This window comes from Lepidochelys kempii, chromosome 7 (genome assembly GCF_965140265.1).
Source record: "Lepidochelys kempii isolate rLepKem1 chromosome 7, rLepKem1.hap2, whole genome shotgun sequence".
Lineage (NCBI taxonomy): Eukaryota > Metazoa > Chordata > Testudines > Cheloniidae > Lepidochelys > Lepidochelys kempii.
The window spans coordinates 32,750,388-32,764,932 of record NC_133262.1 but is presented as its reverse complement, the minus strand read 5'-3'; the positions used below and the strand labels follow the sequence as shown (position 1 = coordinate 32,764,932).

The 14,545-nt window shown below is 43.6% G+C and overlaps 1 protein-coding gene across 1 annotated transcript in view; it reads left to right on the top strand.

Moving 5' to 3' along the window:
• FRMD8 (FERM domain containing 8) overlaps positions 1-9,230 on the top strand; it is a 42,757-nt gene extending 33,527 nt beyond the window's left edge. The window contains exon 11 of the mRNA XM_073351948.1: positions 3,609-9,230. Coding sequence (XP_073208049.1) covers positions 3,609-3,637 — 29 coding nt within the window. The 3' untranslated portion in view covers positions 3,638-9,230. The remainder of the gene's footprint in view (positions 1-3,608) is intronic.
• Positions 9,231-14,545: the final 5,315 nt, after the last annotated feature.

Genomic DNA, 14,545 nt, shown 5'->3' with positions numbered 1-14,545 from the left:
TTAAGGTGCCACCAGACTCCTTGTTGCTTCCCTATTCCAGGACTCAGGCCTTTGTCTGTTCTTAGCAAACAAAACAGCAAAGACCATACAGATCACCACGTTTCTGCTCCCATCTGGAATGCCCCCAGGGCCCTGAAATTTGACTAGCTATTCAGGTTGAAAAGAGGCAACACTATTCAGAAACTGAGACCCGTGTGCTAACAATAGCATTTGTCTCTTCTGCAGCTGCCCAAAGAAGCATTAAGTCATTCCTAGCATGCATTTTGTCTCTAGCTGAGCAATGAATGTCAGGGCAGCAGTGGAAAATTCCTTCCGCTTGTTCCTGCCTTTGCTGGAAAGAGCCAGATTTGGGTGTTGCCTCTGCTGTTGCAGAACTCAGGCACTGTAGAAAAAACACTTTGGGAACTGAGATTTGCTGTGCTTTGGGAAGTGGTGGGGGAGCCCACAGGGTGGTTGTGTGTGTGGAGGAAGTAGGGTGACTGGACGTTCTGTTATTGTTTGGACCATCCTGATATTAGAGGGTTTGTCTTACATAGCCAACTATACGCCTCTCTGCCCCCAAAAAAAAGTGTCCCAATTTTTCAGACTTGCTATCTGGTCACCCTAGGAGGGAGGCTGGGGGGGAAGGTGTGTTTGTTTGGGGCGGGGCGGGGGGAGTGCCTCGCGGTGGGGGGGTTGCAAAGAGAGTGAAGTGGAGAAGAGTTTTGGGGGGGATGGGTGGAGTGCATTGGCTCCAAGAGGGCAGATGGGTTTTGTGTGTGTAGATGGGGTCATTGTGGTATGCAGTCTGATGCATCAGGAGTTTACAGAGGGTGCTGTGTATGAGGTGGCAAGGTGTGGTGTGTTGTGATGGGGGCTGTGTGAGAGGTGGCGGGGTTGTTGCAGGGTGTTATGCACAGAGAGGCTTGTGCTGTGTGTGAGGCAGTGGGGTTGTTGTGGTTCCTAGTTTACGGAGGTTGTGCTATGTGAGGTTGCAGGGTTCTTGTGGCATGTTGTGTACAGGGGTGTTCTATGTGAGGCAGCAGGGTTGTTGTGTGTGAGGCGGCGCGGCAGGATCATTGTGTGCAGGGGGGTTGTGCTGCGTGTAAGGCAACAGGCTCTTGTGGTGCATTGTATACAGAGTAGTTTGTACCATGTGAGGCGCCAGAGTCATTGTGGTGTGTTGCGGATGAGGTGTCATTCTGTGTGAGGCAGCAGGGGCATTGTTTTATGTTCGGGCATCACTGTGTGTGAGGCAGCAACGTTGTTGTGGTGCATTGGGTACAGGCGCCGTGCTGTGTCAAGCAGGGGTGGTTGTAGTGCACTGCATGCAGAGGCAGTGGGGTTGCTGTGGTGCGTCCTATACAGGAGGTGTTTTATGTCAGGGGGTGGGGTTGTTGAGATGCATTATGTATGGGGGCTGTGCTGTGTCAGGTTGTTATGCGTTGTGTACTGGGGGGTGTCAGGCAGGGGTTGTTGTGGTGTGTTGTGTACAGTGGCTGTGCTGTGTGGCGGAGGTGGTTGTGGTGCGTTGTGTACAGTGGCTGTGCTGTGTGGCGGGGGTGGTTGTGGTGCGTTGTGTACAGTGGCTGTGCTGTGTGGCGGAGGTGATTGTGGTGCGTTGTGTACTGGGGGGTGTCAGGCAGGGGTTGTTGTGGTGCGTTGTGTACAGTGGCTGTGCTGTGTGGCGGAGGTGGTTGTGGTGTGTTGTGTACAGTGGCTGTGCTGTGTGGCGGGGGTGGTTGTGGTGCGTTGTGTACTGGGGGGTGTCAGGCAGGGGTTGTTGTGGTGTGTTGTGTACAGTGGCTGTGCTGTGTGGCGGAGGTGGTTGTGGTGCGTTGTGTACAGTGGCTGTGCTGTGTGGCGGAGGTGGTTGTGGTGTGTTGTGTACAGTGGCTGTGCTGTGTGGCGGGGGTGGTTGTGGTGCGTTGTGTACTGGGGGGTGTCAGGCAGGGGTTGTTGTGGTGTGTTGTGTACAGTGGCTGTGCTGTGTGGCGGAGGTGGTTGTGGTGTGTTGTGTACAGTGGCTGTGCTGTGTGGCGGGGATGGTTGTGTTGCGTTGTGTATAGTGGCTGTGCTGTGTGGCGGAGGTGGTTGTGGTGCGTTGTGTACTGGGGGGTGTCAGGCAGGGGTTGTTGTGGTGTGTTGTGTACAGTGGCTGTGCTGTGTGGCGGAGGTGGTTGTGGTGCGTTGTGTACAGTGGCTGTGCTGTGTGGCGGGGATGGTTGTGTTGCGTTGTGTATAGTGGCTGTGCTGTGTGGCGGAGGTGGTTGTGGTGCGTTGTGTACTGGGGGGTGTCAGGCAGGGGTTGTTGTGGTGTGTTGTGTACAGTGGCTGTGCTGTGTGGCGGGGGTGGTTGTGCGTTGTGTACAGTGGCTGTGCTGTGTGGCGGAGGTGGTTGTGGTGCGTTGTGTACAGTGGCTGTGCTGTGTGGCGGAGGTGGTTGTGGTGCGTTGTGTACTGGGGGGGTGTCAGGCAGGGGTTGTTGTGGTGCGTTGTGTACAGTGGCTGTGCTGTGTGGCGGGGGTGGTTGTGGTGCGTTGTGTACAGTGGCTGTGCTGTGTGGCGGGGGTGGTTGTGGTGCGTTGTGTACAGTGGCTGTGCTGTGTGGCGGAGGTGGTTGTGGTGCGTTGTGTACTGGGGGGTGTCAGGCAGGGGTTGTTGTGGTGCGTTGTGTACAGTGGCTGTGCTGTGTGGCGGAGGTGGTTGTGGTGCGTTGTGTACAGTGGCTGTGCTGTGTGGCGGGGGTGGTTGTGGTGCATTGTGTACAGTGGCTGTGCTGTGTGGCGGAGGTGATTGTGGTGCGTTGTGTACTGGGGGGTGTCAGGCAGGGGTTGTTGTGGTGCGTTGTGTACAGTGGCTGTGCTGTGTGGCGGGGGTGGTTGTGGTGCATTGTGTACAGTGGCTGTGCTGTGTGGCGGAGGTGATTGTGGTGCGTTGTGTACTGGGGGGTGTCAGGCAGGGGTTGTTGTGGTGCGTCGTGTACAGTGGCTGTGCTGTGTGGCGGGGGTGGTTGTGGTGCGTTGTGTACTGGGGGGGTGTCAGGCGGGGGTTGTTGTGGTGCGTTGTGTTCGGGGGGGGGGGGTTGGTTGCCCAAGGCTGGCTCCCACCCACCTATCCTAACCACAGACTGTGACTGCACTCGGCTCTCGGTCCCTTCCCCTCCCCCAGTCACGTCCTGCACGGATGGCTCCCTCCTCCTCTGCAGTGATGCGACTTCATGCGCAGATATCCCTCCGCCCGGCCCTGCCCCCCCTCCCCGCTGTAAACACAAACCATTAAAGGTTAAACACCAACATGCACCTCGCCCTCCCCATGAAGGGCTGGGTGCTCCCCTTGCCCTGCCAGAGCCTGGGATGGTACCTGGCCCCAAAACCAAAATTACCCCCCCACATACATTCCTGGCTGGGGCAATATTTACCAACACCCCCTCTCACTCTGCCAGGGGCTGGGATAATATTCCCCCCACACACACACACACCCCAATTACCTCCCCTGCCCCCAGTCCTGGGAGGGATTTGTTTTTACCTCCCCTGCGGGAAGTAGGGCGCGGGGTGGGGGGAGGCTGGGACAAATATCTCGCCCCCCGTCTCTCCCATGATAGGGTTTATTTTGTATCCCCTAATTAGGGCAACTGGGACAACAGATGTGGGGATGAAGCTCCATTTGCCCACCACGGCCCCAGCCAGGCTGGCCCCATGCCAGCTGAGACCCGCCCTGCTCCTCCACAGACTCCTTGTGATCCTAGGTGAGTCAGTTAGCCCAGTTGTTCTCAATCAGGGGTCCAGGGGCCTTGAACATGTTTCAGGGGGCCCCCCAAGCAGGGCCAGTGTTAGACTCACTGGGGCCCAGGGCAGAAAGCTGAAGCCCCACCACCTGGGGCTGAAGCCAAAGCCTGAGCACCTTAGTTTCATGGGGGCCCCTGTGGCATGGGGCCCCAGGCAATTGCCCTGCTTTCTACCCCTTAACACCGGCCGTAGCTTTTATAAGCAGAAAACCAGTTGTGGCACAGGTGGGCTGTGGGGGTTTTATAGCGTGTTTGGGGGGCCTCAGAAAGAAAAAAGTTGAGAACCCCTGACTTAGCCATGCTGTGCCTCAGTTTCCCCATCCAGACAGAGGGAGTGAGGGCATTGCCCTGCACCACAGGGAGGCTGTGAGGCTAAATACATTGTAGTATCCGGGCACTTCACACACTAGTGAGGGCTGCCATATAAGTATCTAAAATAGACCCCAAAGGGACAGCCTTGTTTTTCTCTCCTATTCCTCCCCCACACCTCTGGGGGACATCCTGGCTCCCCATCCCAACCCCTTCCCCTCCCCTCCCCCTAATGTGCTTCATCCCCTGTTCCTTTGGCTGGATAATATTTAGTGCTTATTTCGGACAGTATTTACGCTCCCACATCGCCATTCCCCCTCCCACCCCCCCACCCCCCGCGTGAGGGAACTTTCCAGAACCTTCTCTGCAAACCGTGTTCAAAAGGGACATAAAATCTGATTTATCCACAAGCAGCTTCTACCCGTCTCTGCCTTGATTCACCGCCTGCTTCCCGTAGAGTGGGGGGAATGTATTGTTTTTGGGGGGGATCATGCTTATGGGGAGATAAAAGAGAGAGGGACTATTTTTGTTCCCTCTGGCTGGCGGAGGAATTGTCCCGATTCGGTTCCCTTTTGGGAGGTGCTGCGGCCACAGCTGGGGTTATATAAGGAGAGCGAGGAGAGGTGTTGTGGGGCAGGCTGCTGAGAGAGGAAGGAGAGAGCCAGAGAGGAGGGAAGGAGGGAGGGCTGGGGGTGGAAAGAGGCTAGAGGCAGCTGCAAGGGACAGAGGAGAGACAGTGAGCAGAGCCAGCATGGGGAGGGGAGAGAAGCACAGAAGAGAGGAGTGAGAAAAGGAGGTAGAGGAAAAGTGAAAGAAGAGGGTGAGGGAGCAATAGAGGGAGTTTGAAAGAAAGCGAGATGGACAGAGTGAGACAAGGGCAGGGAAGGAGTGAGGCGAAGAGGAAGAAGACCGTTTTCTCCCCTAGGTGACAGCTGCGTGGGACTTGCCCCCCCCTTGCCCTTGGTATAACGTGCGTATGGATGCCCCCCACAATCCAGGCTGCGAGTGGCGGGTGGCTGGACCACAGAGGCAGGGAGCCTGGGTTTGGGCAGGGGGTGTATGGAGAGCAGAGGCCAGTGGGGTAAGTGTTTTGGTCTCTGGTTGGTGGGAGGAATAGCCCAGAAGTGCCACAAGAATTGCTGAGCAGAAAGGCTCTTCATTCCTGTTTTAGGCTATTGGTATGAAAGTCTTAATCCATGGCTAGGGAGGGCCTGGCAGCTCAGGGGAACACCCCTGATTCGCCTTGGATCAGTAGAAGATGGTTATACCAGGAGATGGGGCGTTGCCCCTTCTTAATAAGGGATAAACAGGCACCTACATGATAGCAAATTGAACAGCTGGTATCGTAAACAATTGGTCACATTGCTTACTGCAGCTTGGTGACGAGTGTGGTGTAAGAACCTACAAAGAAAAGAATAAGCGATGTGTACTAGTGATGCTGCTTGAACCTGTGGGACTCTTGGAGGGAGGGGTGGTGTGTGCAAACCCTTGTGCAGTTTTCTTTTCCAGGTGGCAGTATTTCTGTCCCTCTGTCCCCCACAACTCTCCTTCTGGAGTCTGGCTCTGGACTTGGAATTAGTCTCTTCAGGTCACTTCACCCCGCCCTCCCCTTCCCTCCCTATTAAAATTCAAGAGCCTCAGAGTTGGTAATATAACTTTTTTTTTAAATAATTTCTCTCCGGCTACCGGTAACATAGAGGTGTAAAGGGGATAAGAGCAGCATGGGGATGGCGGCATAAACCGCTGAGCTGGGAAAGAGGGAAAATCCCTTTTATCCATAATACAGCCTGATCGCTGATCCTAGCATTCTTGACTAACATATTCTTCGGTCTGGGTGGGGATTGGCCTGGGATTTAAAGTAACTTAAGCAACATGTGCCTGGTGGCTTTGGCGGAGGGGTGGGGCGGGTTCATAAAACCAGCTATTTTTAGCCTTTTTTCCAGATGTGCTTCCCTATAAAGTAAAGTAAAAAGGCTTCTTGGTGCATGATCCATTATACCTAGTGTGCTTCGTGGTGATCAGATGAGACAGTAAAGAAATGGAAACCGTTTGCCAGTGTGATGCCAAAAAAGCAGTGCAGGAAAAAGAGAGCTTGTTCTTCTGCCTTGAGCGGTCTTTGCATCACCTGCCATAAATCGATGCCTGCAGTTTAAAGTTTCCAGAGCCTTTTAAAAAGGAAGCCAGAGTTAAATGCTGTGTGCCCTCCTTGCCAGTCTAAAAGCATTCAGATGATCGGTGTATCCCTAGAAGTGCTGTTCTGAATATCCACAGTTGGCTGGAATGATCATGCGGGCCTGCTGAGCAGAAATGTGCCTGTGGGGGGCTTTCTTTGATGTCAGTTTGCCCTACAAAATGGGGTCCTCCTTTGTGTAGATGTATTGATTCAGTTCTGCACCATGGACTTTTTCCTTCAAATGAAGACATTTAAGTTAAACGAGTATTTAAACAAAACAACCCATTAACATTGACATCATAAACTTTCTTGCCAGTGCTATTTGGTAAATAGAAGAGCTATTGATGGACCCATTTTTAACAGACTTAACAAAAAAGTCCTTGTATTGATATACAGGGTTTGAATATGCGTTTAAAAGAAGGAGCTGAATTTCTAATGCTAAGCAAAAGATAACTGGGAACTTTTGACCTCTATTTATCTGATGGTTCATCAAATGTCTAATTGTGTGCTTGCTAAGAAATGTCGTTAGTTGCAGAATGTGGTATTAATTGGGTTTGGGTTAAACTATGCACCATGCATTAGATTTCTTAAAGATTGGCTATGTATTATTATGAGTTTATGAATACATGACCACTGCAAATGAAAAGTTCTCAAATTGTATTGATAGAAAAGGATTTGAACCATTTATTATTGGCAGGCGCAAAATTCATAGATGTCATGAAGGCCAGTTAATGGGATCAGGCTAAGGTAACAAGCCTAATTATAATGCCCTAAACAGCTACAGTTGTTAACAAGTTGGTATCGTTTGGTTGGTACTTTTTAAGAGTGTACCATACCATGCAGAGGATCATTTCTCTTGGGGACTAGAGGGGTGTGCCATAAGACTTTACAATCTATCCTAGCCTGCCTGATTGCAAACATGGTTAAACATGGGTTTTGCACTGCAGCTTCACTCCATTCTGGGGGGTTTATCATACACTTCAAAGTTATTGCATTCTTCAGTACCAGCTTCACCTATCTTAACTTCACTTAAAGGGACATTGTCAAGATATTTCATATATTTAAGAGGTGTGTGTGTATATTTATAAATACAGTATATATATATTTATTGGACCTAAGACTTAAGATGAACCCACTACAACAGTTAAACAGTGTGAAGTTATATTAATGCTGTTTTACTTTACAGTGAAACTAGACTAGAAAGCACCTCTTTGATTTTTCTCTTACAGCTGTGTACTGGTTTCCACTTTCTAACACAGCTGGCATCTAATGAAATTTTTTTTAATGAAAATCATCAAGCCAAAATATTTCTCTCATCTGTTTTTGCATAAATACAACAACCATAAATACAACAACTGGAGCATTCCCATTCAGGTTTTGCAACCCCTTTTATCAAAGCAAAACATATATTGCAAGCCCCCTGAAATACTTGACAGTGTCCCTTTAATATACACAGCCTTGTGATGTGGGAGAAGGCTTATATGGAGCTAAGGGAGGTATGTATTGTCGTGAAGAGTGTTCACAGCTTAATCTGTCCATGTTAAGACTGGCACTAACAGGAATCAGGTTCATAGAGTGGGAATATCTTTTGTTTCTCTCTCTTGAAATCACTTAAAAGTTTTAATACAACTAAAAGTGGTTGTCACTGTGCATTGAATTAAATGGTACCTCACGGTGGTTTGGATTGGTCCATGAGCAATGGTGCTTGTGTACACAACGGTAGCAGTGATCTGAAATATCTTACACCATGAATCTATAAATTGGCTAACATGGGTAAAAAGAGATTTTTTAACCAACTCTCTGATCACTGAAATTTGAACAGTAAATCAAATCATGAATTGGAGCAGTGGAGATAGAGAGAGAGGTCATGAGAAGCCAAATTGTAGCTAAAAGTTGCTGATTTTTTTTAATACAGCAGCTGTCTGGGTTTAGGCAGCGGGAGCGTGCATAGATCTCGTCTGTAACATTTTTTCTCATCTAGAACCATGACTGACCACTTTTTATTGGCTGCAAATTTCACCATTTCTTGGTTGTTGGGTAAACGATGGTATAACAAAGGGTTTAAAAAGAGTTCCACGAGTGGAGGTGATGGTAAAATGACCTGTCCTCGTGTTAACTTTTCTGTTCATGCAAATTTGACCGTAGCTTTTAAAGCAGTGTTCACTGTTCATATGACTGCTTAAAAAAAAATCTTGGAAGCTTCTTTCCCCATGGTGAGAGAGTAAAGTTAACCTGTTTGGACCATGTCCCACTCCTGCAAAGGATCATGTATTTCACAGGAATCCTATTTTAACCCCAGTTTAAACACTGTCCCTCAGACTAAAAAAAAAATTTTTAAAGAAATCACTGGTTCACTTAGGCTACATAGCCAAGGTTGGTATTTTATCTTCAGTGATTATCTGACATTAGCTTTCTCTAAAGACCTAGTCAATTTACATATCTGAGGTTGATGATGGCTCAGATTATTTCCTTTTGGCCCTGCTATTCATTAGAGCAGTTTTATAAGTCCTCTTTCTTGCTGGATAGGATAACCTGGAATTGGTTTTATCCATACTAATTTTTAATCAATGTAATTATTATTCCGAGGGTGAACCATTTTTTTAGTTCATTTAGTTAATGGGATTAATGGCCTGATGCAAACGTAACTAAACGAAACTCCAGTGTTCAATATTGTGGTCATAAAGAGTTCAATGAATGTGGGACAAAGGATCAACAGTAAGTAATGATCAGGATGTTGTTTTAAATAAGTGTAATATATCATTAAGTGTGGTGGTTTTATGTGAATATATGTATCTTAACCTTTTTTTTTTTTACAGCAGTAATCACCATGTGTGTATTAACTTTATATTTGAAGGTATTGTCTTTTCATGTTACAGCAGTCGGTTTTCTTTTTAACTGTCCTATTTTCTTCCAAATAAAGATTTATTTTTTAAATAATCTACTTCACTTTTAATAATAAAAAATACATATGAAACTTTGTAATGGTGGTTGACTAAGCTAATTTACTGTCAAAATGGGGGATTATTTCCTGAAATAACTGGGCCATTGTGGAATCAGTACTAAGAAATGCGGTCAAAATTTGGACAGATAGAATGCTGTCTAAAATATGACAGTTGGGCAGAATCTATTAACCTGTTAAACATGATCTGAGTATGTTTGTTTCCACATTAATGAAACTGCAGTGTATTTAATACTATGTGGTTCAGGATTTTCACATATTAACTTGGTTGCTAAAATTTGAGGAGCGTGATTTGATATACATATATCTTCAAATGGTTACTTAAAATTTAGTCATCCCAAAGGTATAGAAATCAATATATATTCAATCTCAGTTTTGATGTAATTTTCCGTGCAACAAAGGGTTGTTTTGAAAAACTATAAACTAGTCACTGAAAACTGTGTAGGCAGTTTCTCTAATGGGTGGTGGCCAAGCTGTATGACTCCAGAGTTTTATCCTGACCTAATAAATTGGTTAAACTCCTAACTAGGAGATGCGTCCTGTAGTACCAGATAAAGCCTAAAAGGCTAATATTCTCTTGAGTTGAATTTCTTTGCGTACCGACAACTGTATCAAAGTATCCAAGTTCTTCTCTTCCTGTGCCTTCCACATTATCAAGTAGTGATGCTGCATCTAAATGTGGATCAAATCTATTTTTCACACCAAAGATGTGTGTTCCCAGAGTTAAAGAAGGGGAAAGAAAACAGGTGGTAGAACTGACTGTCTCAAAAACATAGCTATAAAAAGAAATGTCTCTGGTGTTTTGGAACACCAAAAATGGGTACCTTGCTTAACAACTTACTGGGGTTAAAGCACTTCAGATCTATCATCAAACGGTGTCTGAGCTATGTAAGTTAATACTGGTGGATTTCACAAAAGTGAATTGGTAGTTCTGTGTTACTCCTACCTAACCCTGTACTGAAGACTTACAAAACTACTCTGGCTGCTTTTTCAAATCTGGCAATATCTAGAACTGACATTAAAAGAAATGGTGCTCTCTTTCCTATGAACCATGCAGACTTAGACCAAGAAGTACAAAGTCTTTCGAGTTTTGTTTTATACTATACTTGTCATTTAAACATTCATCTCTCTGAAGCAATAGATCCATTCTGCTTGGGTATGAAATGGTTCTATAGAACAGTCAAATGATTGGATATAATACAAAAACAAAAAGCAAAGTAGTATAAATGGCTTCCCAAATGCCTCTAGAGTATTTTGATGTTTAGTGCAGATGGGGAAGCTTAACCTGATTTAAGGTGCTGACGGTAAAGAGGGAGAAATGTTACATCTTGCAAAACAAAACCAAGACAACTGTCTAGTCATACACAGGACTAGGCTCCATGGGTTGCTTTCTTCCAAACACGTCAATTTCATGAATGAGTCTTGGTCCCAATACAGTATCTGTATCCATTGTGGAGTCCATATGCTGAAGTACACTTAAAGGTTTTCCTCAAGGTTTCATTCTGTAATCTCATATTACCAATAAACTGATGCTACAAAATATTTAAGAACTTGTGCAACTTATGCAATGGTGAATTCTGGTCAATGGAACTGGTTTTTAATGATTCATTAAAATGTATTTATGGTGCCCAGAAAAAAGAGTTCATGTGAAAATGGGAAACTTCTATTCTGTTTAGTAGTAACTGAAGGGTAGTTTGGTTTAATGTGTGTATTTATGCTTTTTTTTTAAACCCCCTAAAAGGATAGAAGCCTGAATACTGGGTAAAATTTTTCTTTGTGAGATAAACAAAATGTTTATTTGATTTTTCTTAATATTTAATACTCTTTAGTGTTTATATTAAAAATATGTAATGAATAATTTATTTAGAAAACAAGTCCCATTGACTTGTGCTCCTAACTACTGTAGTAAGGGATAGATTCTGATGGCCACTGTCACCTTTAGAAGCCTTTTACTCAATAAGTAGTCCCGTTGACTTTAATTGGTCCTACCTATGGCTTAAAGTATTATTCAGTCTGAGTTCTGATATCTGAATCTGACCCAAAATGATTATGCTGAAGGGATATCATTCATTATTTCAGTAGGGAGATCATTCACCTAAAAAGAAAGTTAATTAGTTACAGGAATAAAGAAAATCAAAGGTTCAATTTGAAGTACTTTTAAAAAATGAAAATGTTCATAAATATCTGTCCAGCCAATAAGAATAAGGAAGAAATAACATCAAAGTTAGACTAGTTTATTTGTTACTGTCTTGACATCAGGCAATGTTTTCTTTGATAGTTCTACTCTTATTACTGAAGTCAACTTGATATATAAAAATATATTCGCTGATGTGACTTCTTCATGCTATACAATCGTTTTTAAGCAGAAATCTTCATTGAGGTATATGGGGATTTTGACTTGAAAATTAATGCTAAATCTGGCCCACTGAGCACTCTCTCAGGTCAAATTAACCCTTCTAAAGGATGCAAAATTAAAATCTAGAAACATGGGCTCACAAGATTCTTCTGGAAAAATTTGTGTTTCAAGAAAGTGATAAAAAAGTCTAATCAAGTAGTAAACACATAAAGGGTTTAAAGCTTAATACAAGTTGTTGGGGTCAACACAGGGGTAACTGGGTGAAATTTAATGGGCTGTGATAGACTAATGGTCCCTTCCAGCCTTAAACTCTCGGAATCTGTGAGGCTAAGTCTTTTACATGTCAAACTTAGTATTATATTTTGCATATTGATGAGTGATCTTGGCTAAAATAATGCTTTATAGATTGTTTTACTTAATGGTGTCTAAAGTAGATCTTGGAAAAAATCAGGTGAAAACAAATGGAAATGTATAGCTTTGATAAAGTATTGTGACAGATTCTTTTTAAAAGCAAAATAGACAAAATTTGTAATATTGTGTAACAAAAAAAGATTTAATCGGAGATTTAAAAGAATGTTGGTGGAATGGGGGAACTGCCAGGGGTAATATGAAGATTTCCCAAGTGTTTTTACATGTCAGTGGGTTGACCTTTTGGGTGAAATTTCCTCTTTGCAGTATAAATTTTTGATTCAAACAGATTTTTGTTTTCTAAAAACCATTATTGATATTGGAAATCTAGTAAATAAACAATGAAAATTTGGTTATGAATAATGAACTTGGTATAGGTGATTGTCACAATCACTGATTTGAGTTCTGCCTAATTAAGCAGAATATAGAGATGCTGCCAGTTGAATTTGAAATGAAGATCATAGGATATCCTGATGTTTTGTGAACCAATATAATTATAGGTGTGTTGTTTTTTTATAATCTGTTCAATACTGTAACTCAAGGTTATATGAAATAGGATAATTGACTCAAAGGTTTCTATCCTTTATAATTGTTCAAAGTACTCTATCTGAAAGCGGAATCTTACATTTAATATTCACACAGAAAAGTCCTCTTATAAAGTGGAAATAATTGGTGGTGTTTCTAATAATCAAAAGATTTCTTAACTTCAGAACAACCACCTTCCAATTATCAGTTTTCAATGACTCTTTGAACTGGATCTCCGATGTCAGGGATTTCTGCTTAGAACAAATAGCACAAGTTAACAAGCTTTGATGTTTATATTCTGAGGTTTATTAAGGAATCTGTTCTTTTCAGCTCTGATCCTGCAAACACTGCAACATGTACATATATATGTAAGTAATCAGACTGACTCAGTGGCAAAACTCCTGTTGATTTCAGTGGGTTCAGGATTTTCACCCTTTACACATGTGAGCACTGTGATGTGATCACAGGATCAGGGTAACATTTTCAATTGAGGCCCAAGTCCCATTTTCAAAAATGACTCCGGCAGTTAACTGTCTTTCCAAGTAAATGGGACTTAAACACTTGAGTGACTTCTAAAAATGGGACTTGGGCTCCTAAGTCTTAAAAATTTTAACCAGTGGCTTTCATTAGTGAAGTGCTATATAGAAGTCCTAATTCAGTAGGGACAGAATTAATCTATAACAAATATTCATTGAAGGAACAAGGAAAATACAAAAGCTATTTTGGTTCAATTGAAACACTCATTTTAAAAGGATTATTGGAAGCTTGTTTTATAAAGATCTCTGTTCAGTCACTAAGGATCCAAATGTATTATATGGGGGTTGTGTGGCTACTCTGTTGTTGTTTTAACAAGGACTGTTCACGTCTAATCTTACGTAACTATGGTAATATAGATTGTTCCTACAAGCACTCTGAAAAAATTCTGCCTCAAAAATGATCCGATCGCCTACTCAGCTGGCAGCATGTGAAAATGCTTAAAAATAACCTTGATGGGTCTTCATTGTTTTTAAAGCTAAAGTACATTTCAGTTGAACATTAATGCGGCTGGTTCTGATTAAATATTAACATTTTGTGCTGATTCATACTAATGAAGCTTCTTAAATAACGTGAACGCCTATAGAAAAGTTACACGCTTGACTGGAGGTTGAGGGGTAAGGCAAATATAGGTTTGAATAAAGGCTTATCATTGGGTCTGTTTATACATTTTTACTCTAATAGCATTGCTTCTTGCGGGCTGGATGCAGCAGTAGTTACTCATGTTGAATTGAATTTACTCACGTTTACGGACCAGCTATGAATGGGTAAAGTGCTACTTGGTATCAGTAAAATTTGCAGATTCATGCCCAGTCTCAGGTAAAGGGAAGATTTTTTTTTATTTCCCCTCTTCCCCCCCTCCCCCCAAAATGCACAAACAGCAGTTAGGCCACAATACCTTTCAGTGGTAGACTGGCACAAGCTGCCATTTGTGCCTTTTTAAAATCTCATTTAAGGCTATGTCTCAGCTTAAAATGCACCAGCGGCACAGACATCTTCAGTGTGGACACTACTCGTGCTGTAGATAATCCACCTCCCTAAGAGGTGGTAGCCTGGTGGACAGAAGAATTCTTCCATCGACCTAGCGCTGTCTGTAACGGGGGTTAGATTGATTTAACTATGTCTCTAGGCTTGTGGATTTTTCATTCTACTGAGCGATGTAGCTGTGCCAATGTAACTTAACTTTTTCTGGGTAGACCAGGTCTAAGTCATCAGCAAAGAATTGCTAACTTGTCCAGTGGTTATTTCCAATGGGATCTGGTCATCTTAAATAAGGGTTGATTGGTTTAACTCTATTAATGGTACATAAAGGAAGTATTTATAAAGTTCAAATGAAGACTAGGGGAAATAAGTCTCTTCTAATTCAGAAAAGTTGATGTATATCTTTGCAAATTCTTAAAAATAAATTTATTATAATCCAAAAGGGACAAAATGGTGAATGTGAGAAACTGTGATTTGACATAACTGGGTAATGAAGAGTACAAAGGATGTTGCAAGTTTATGCAATTAAAATAG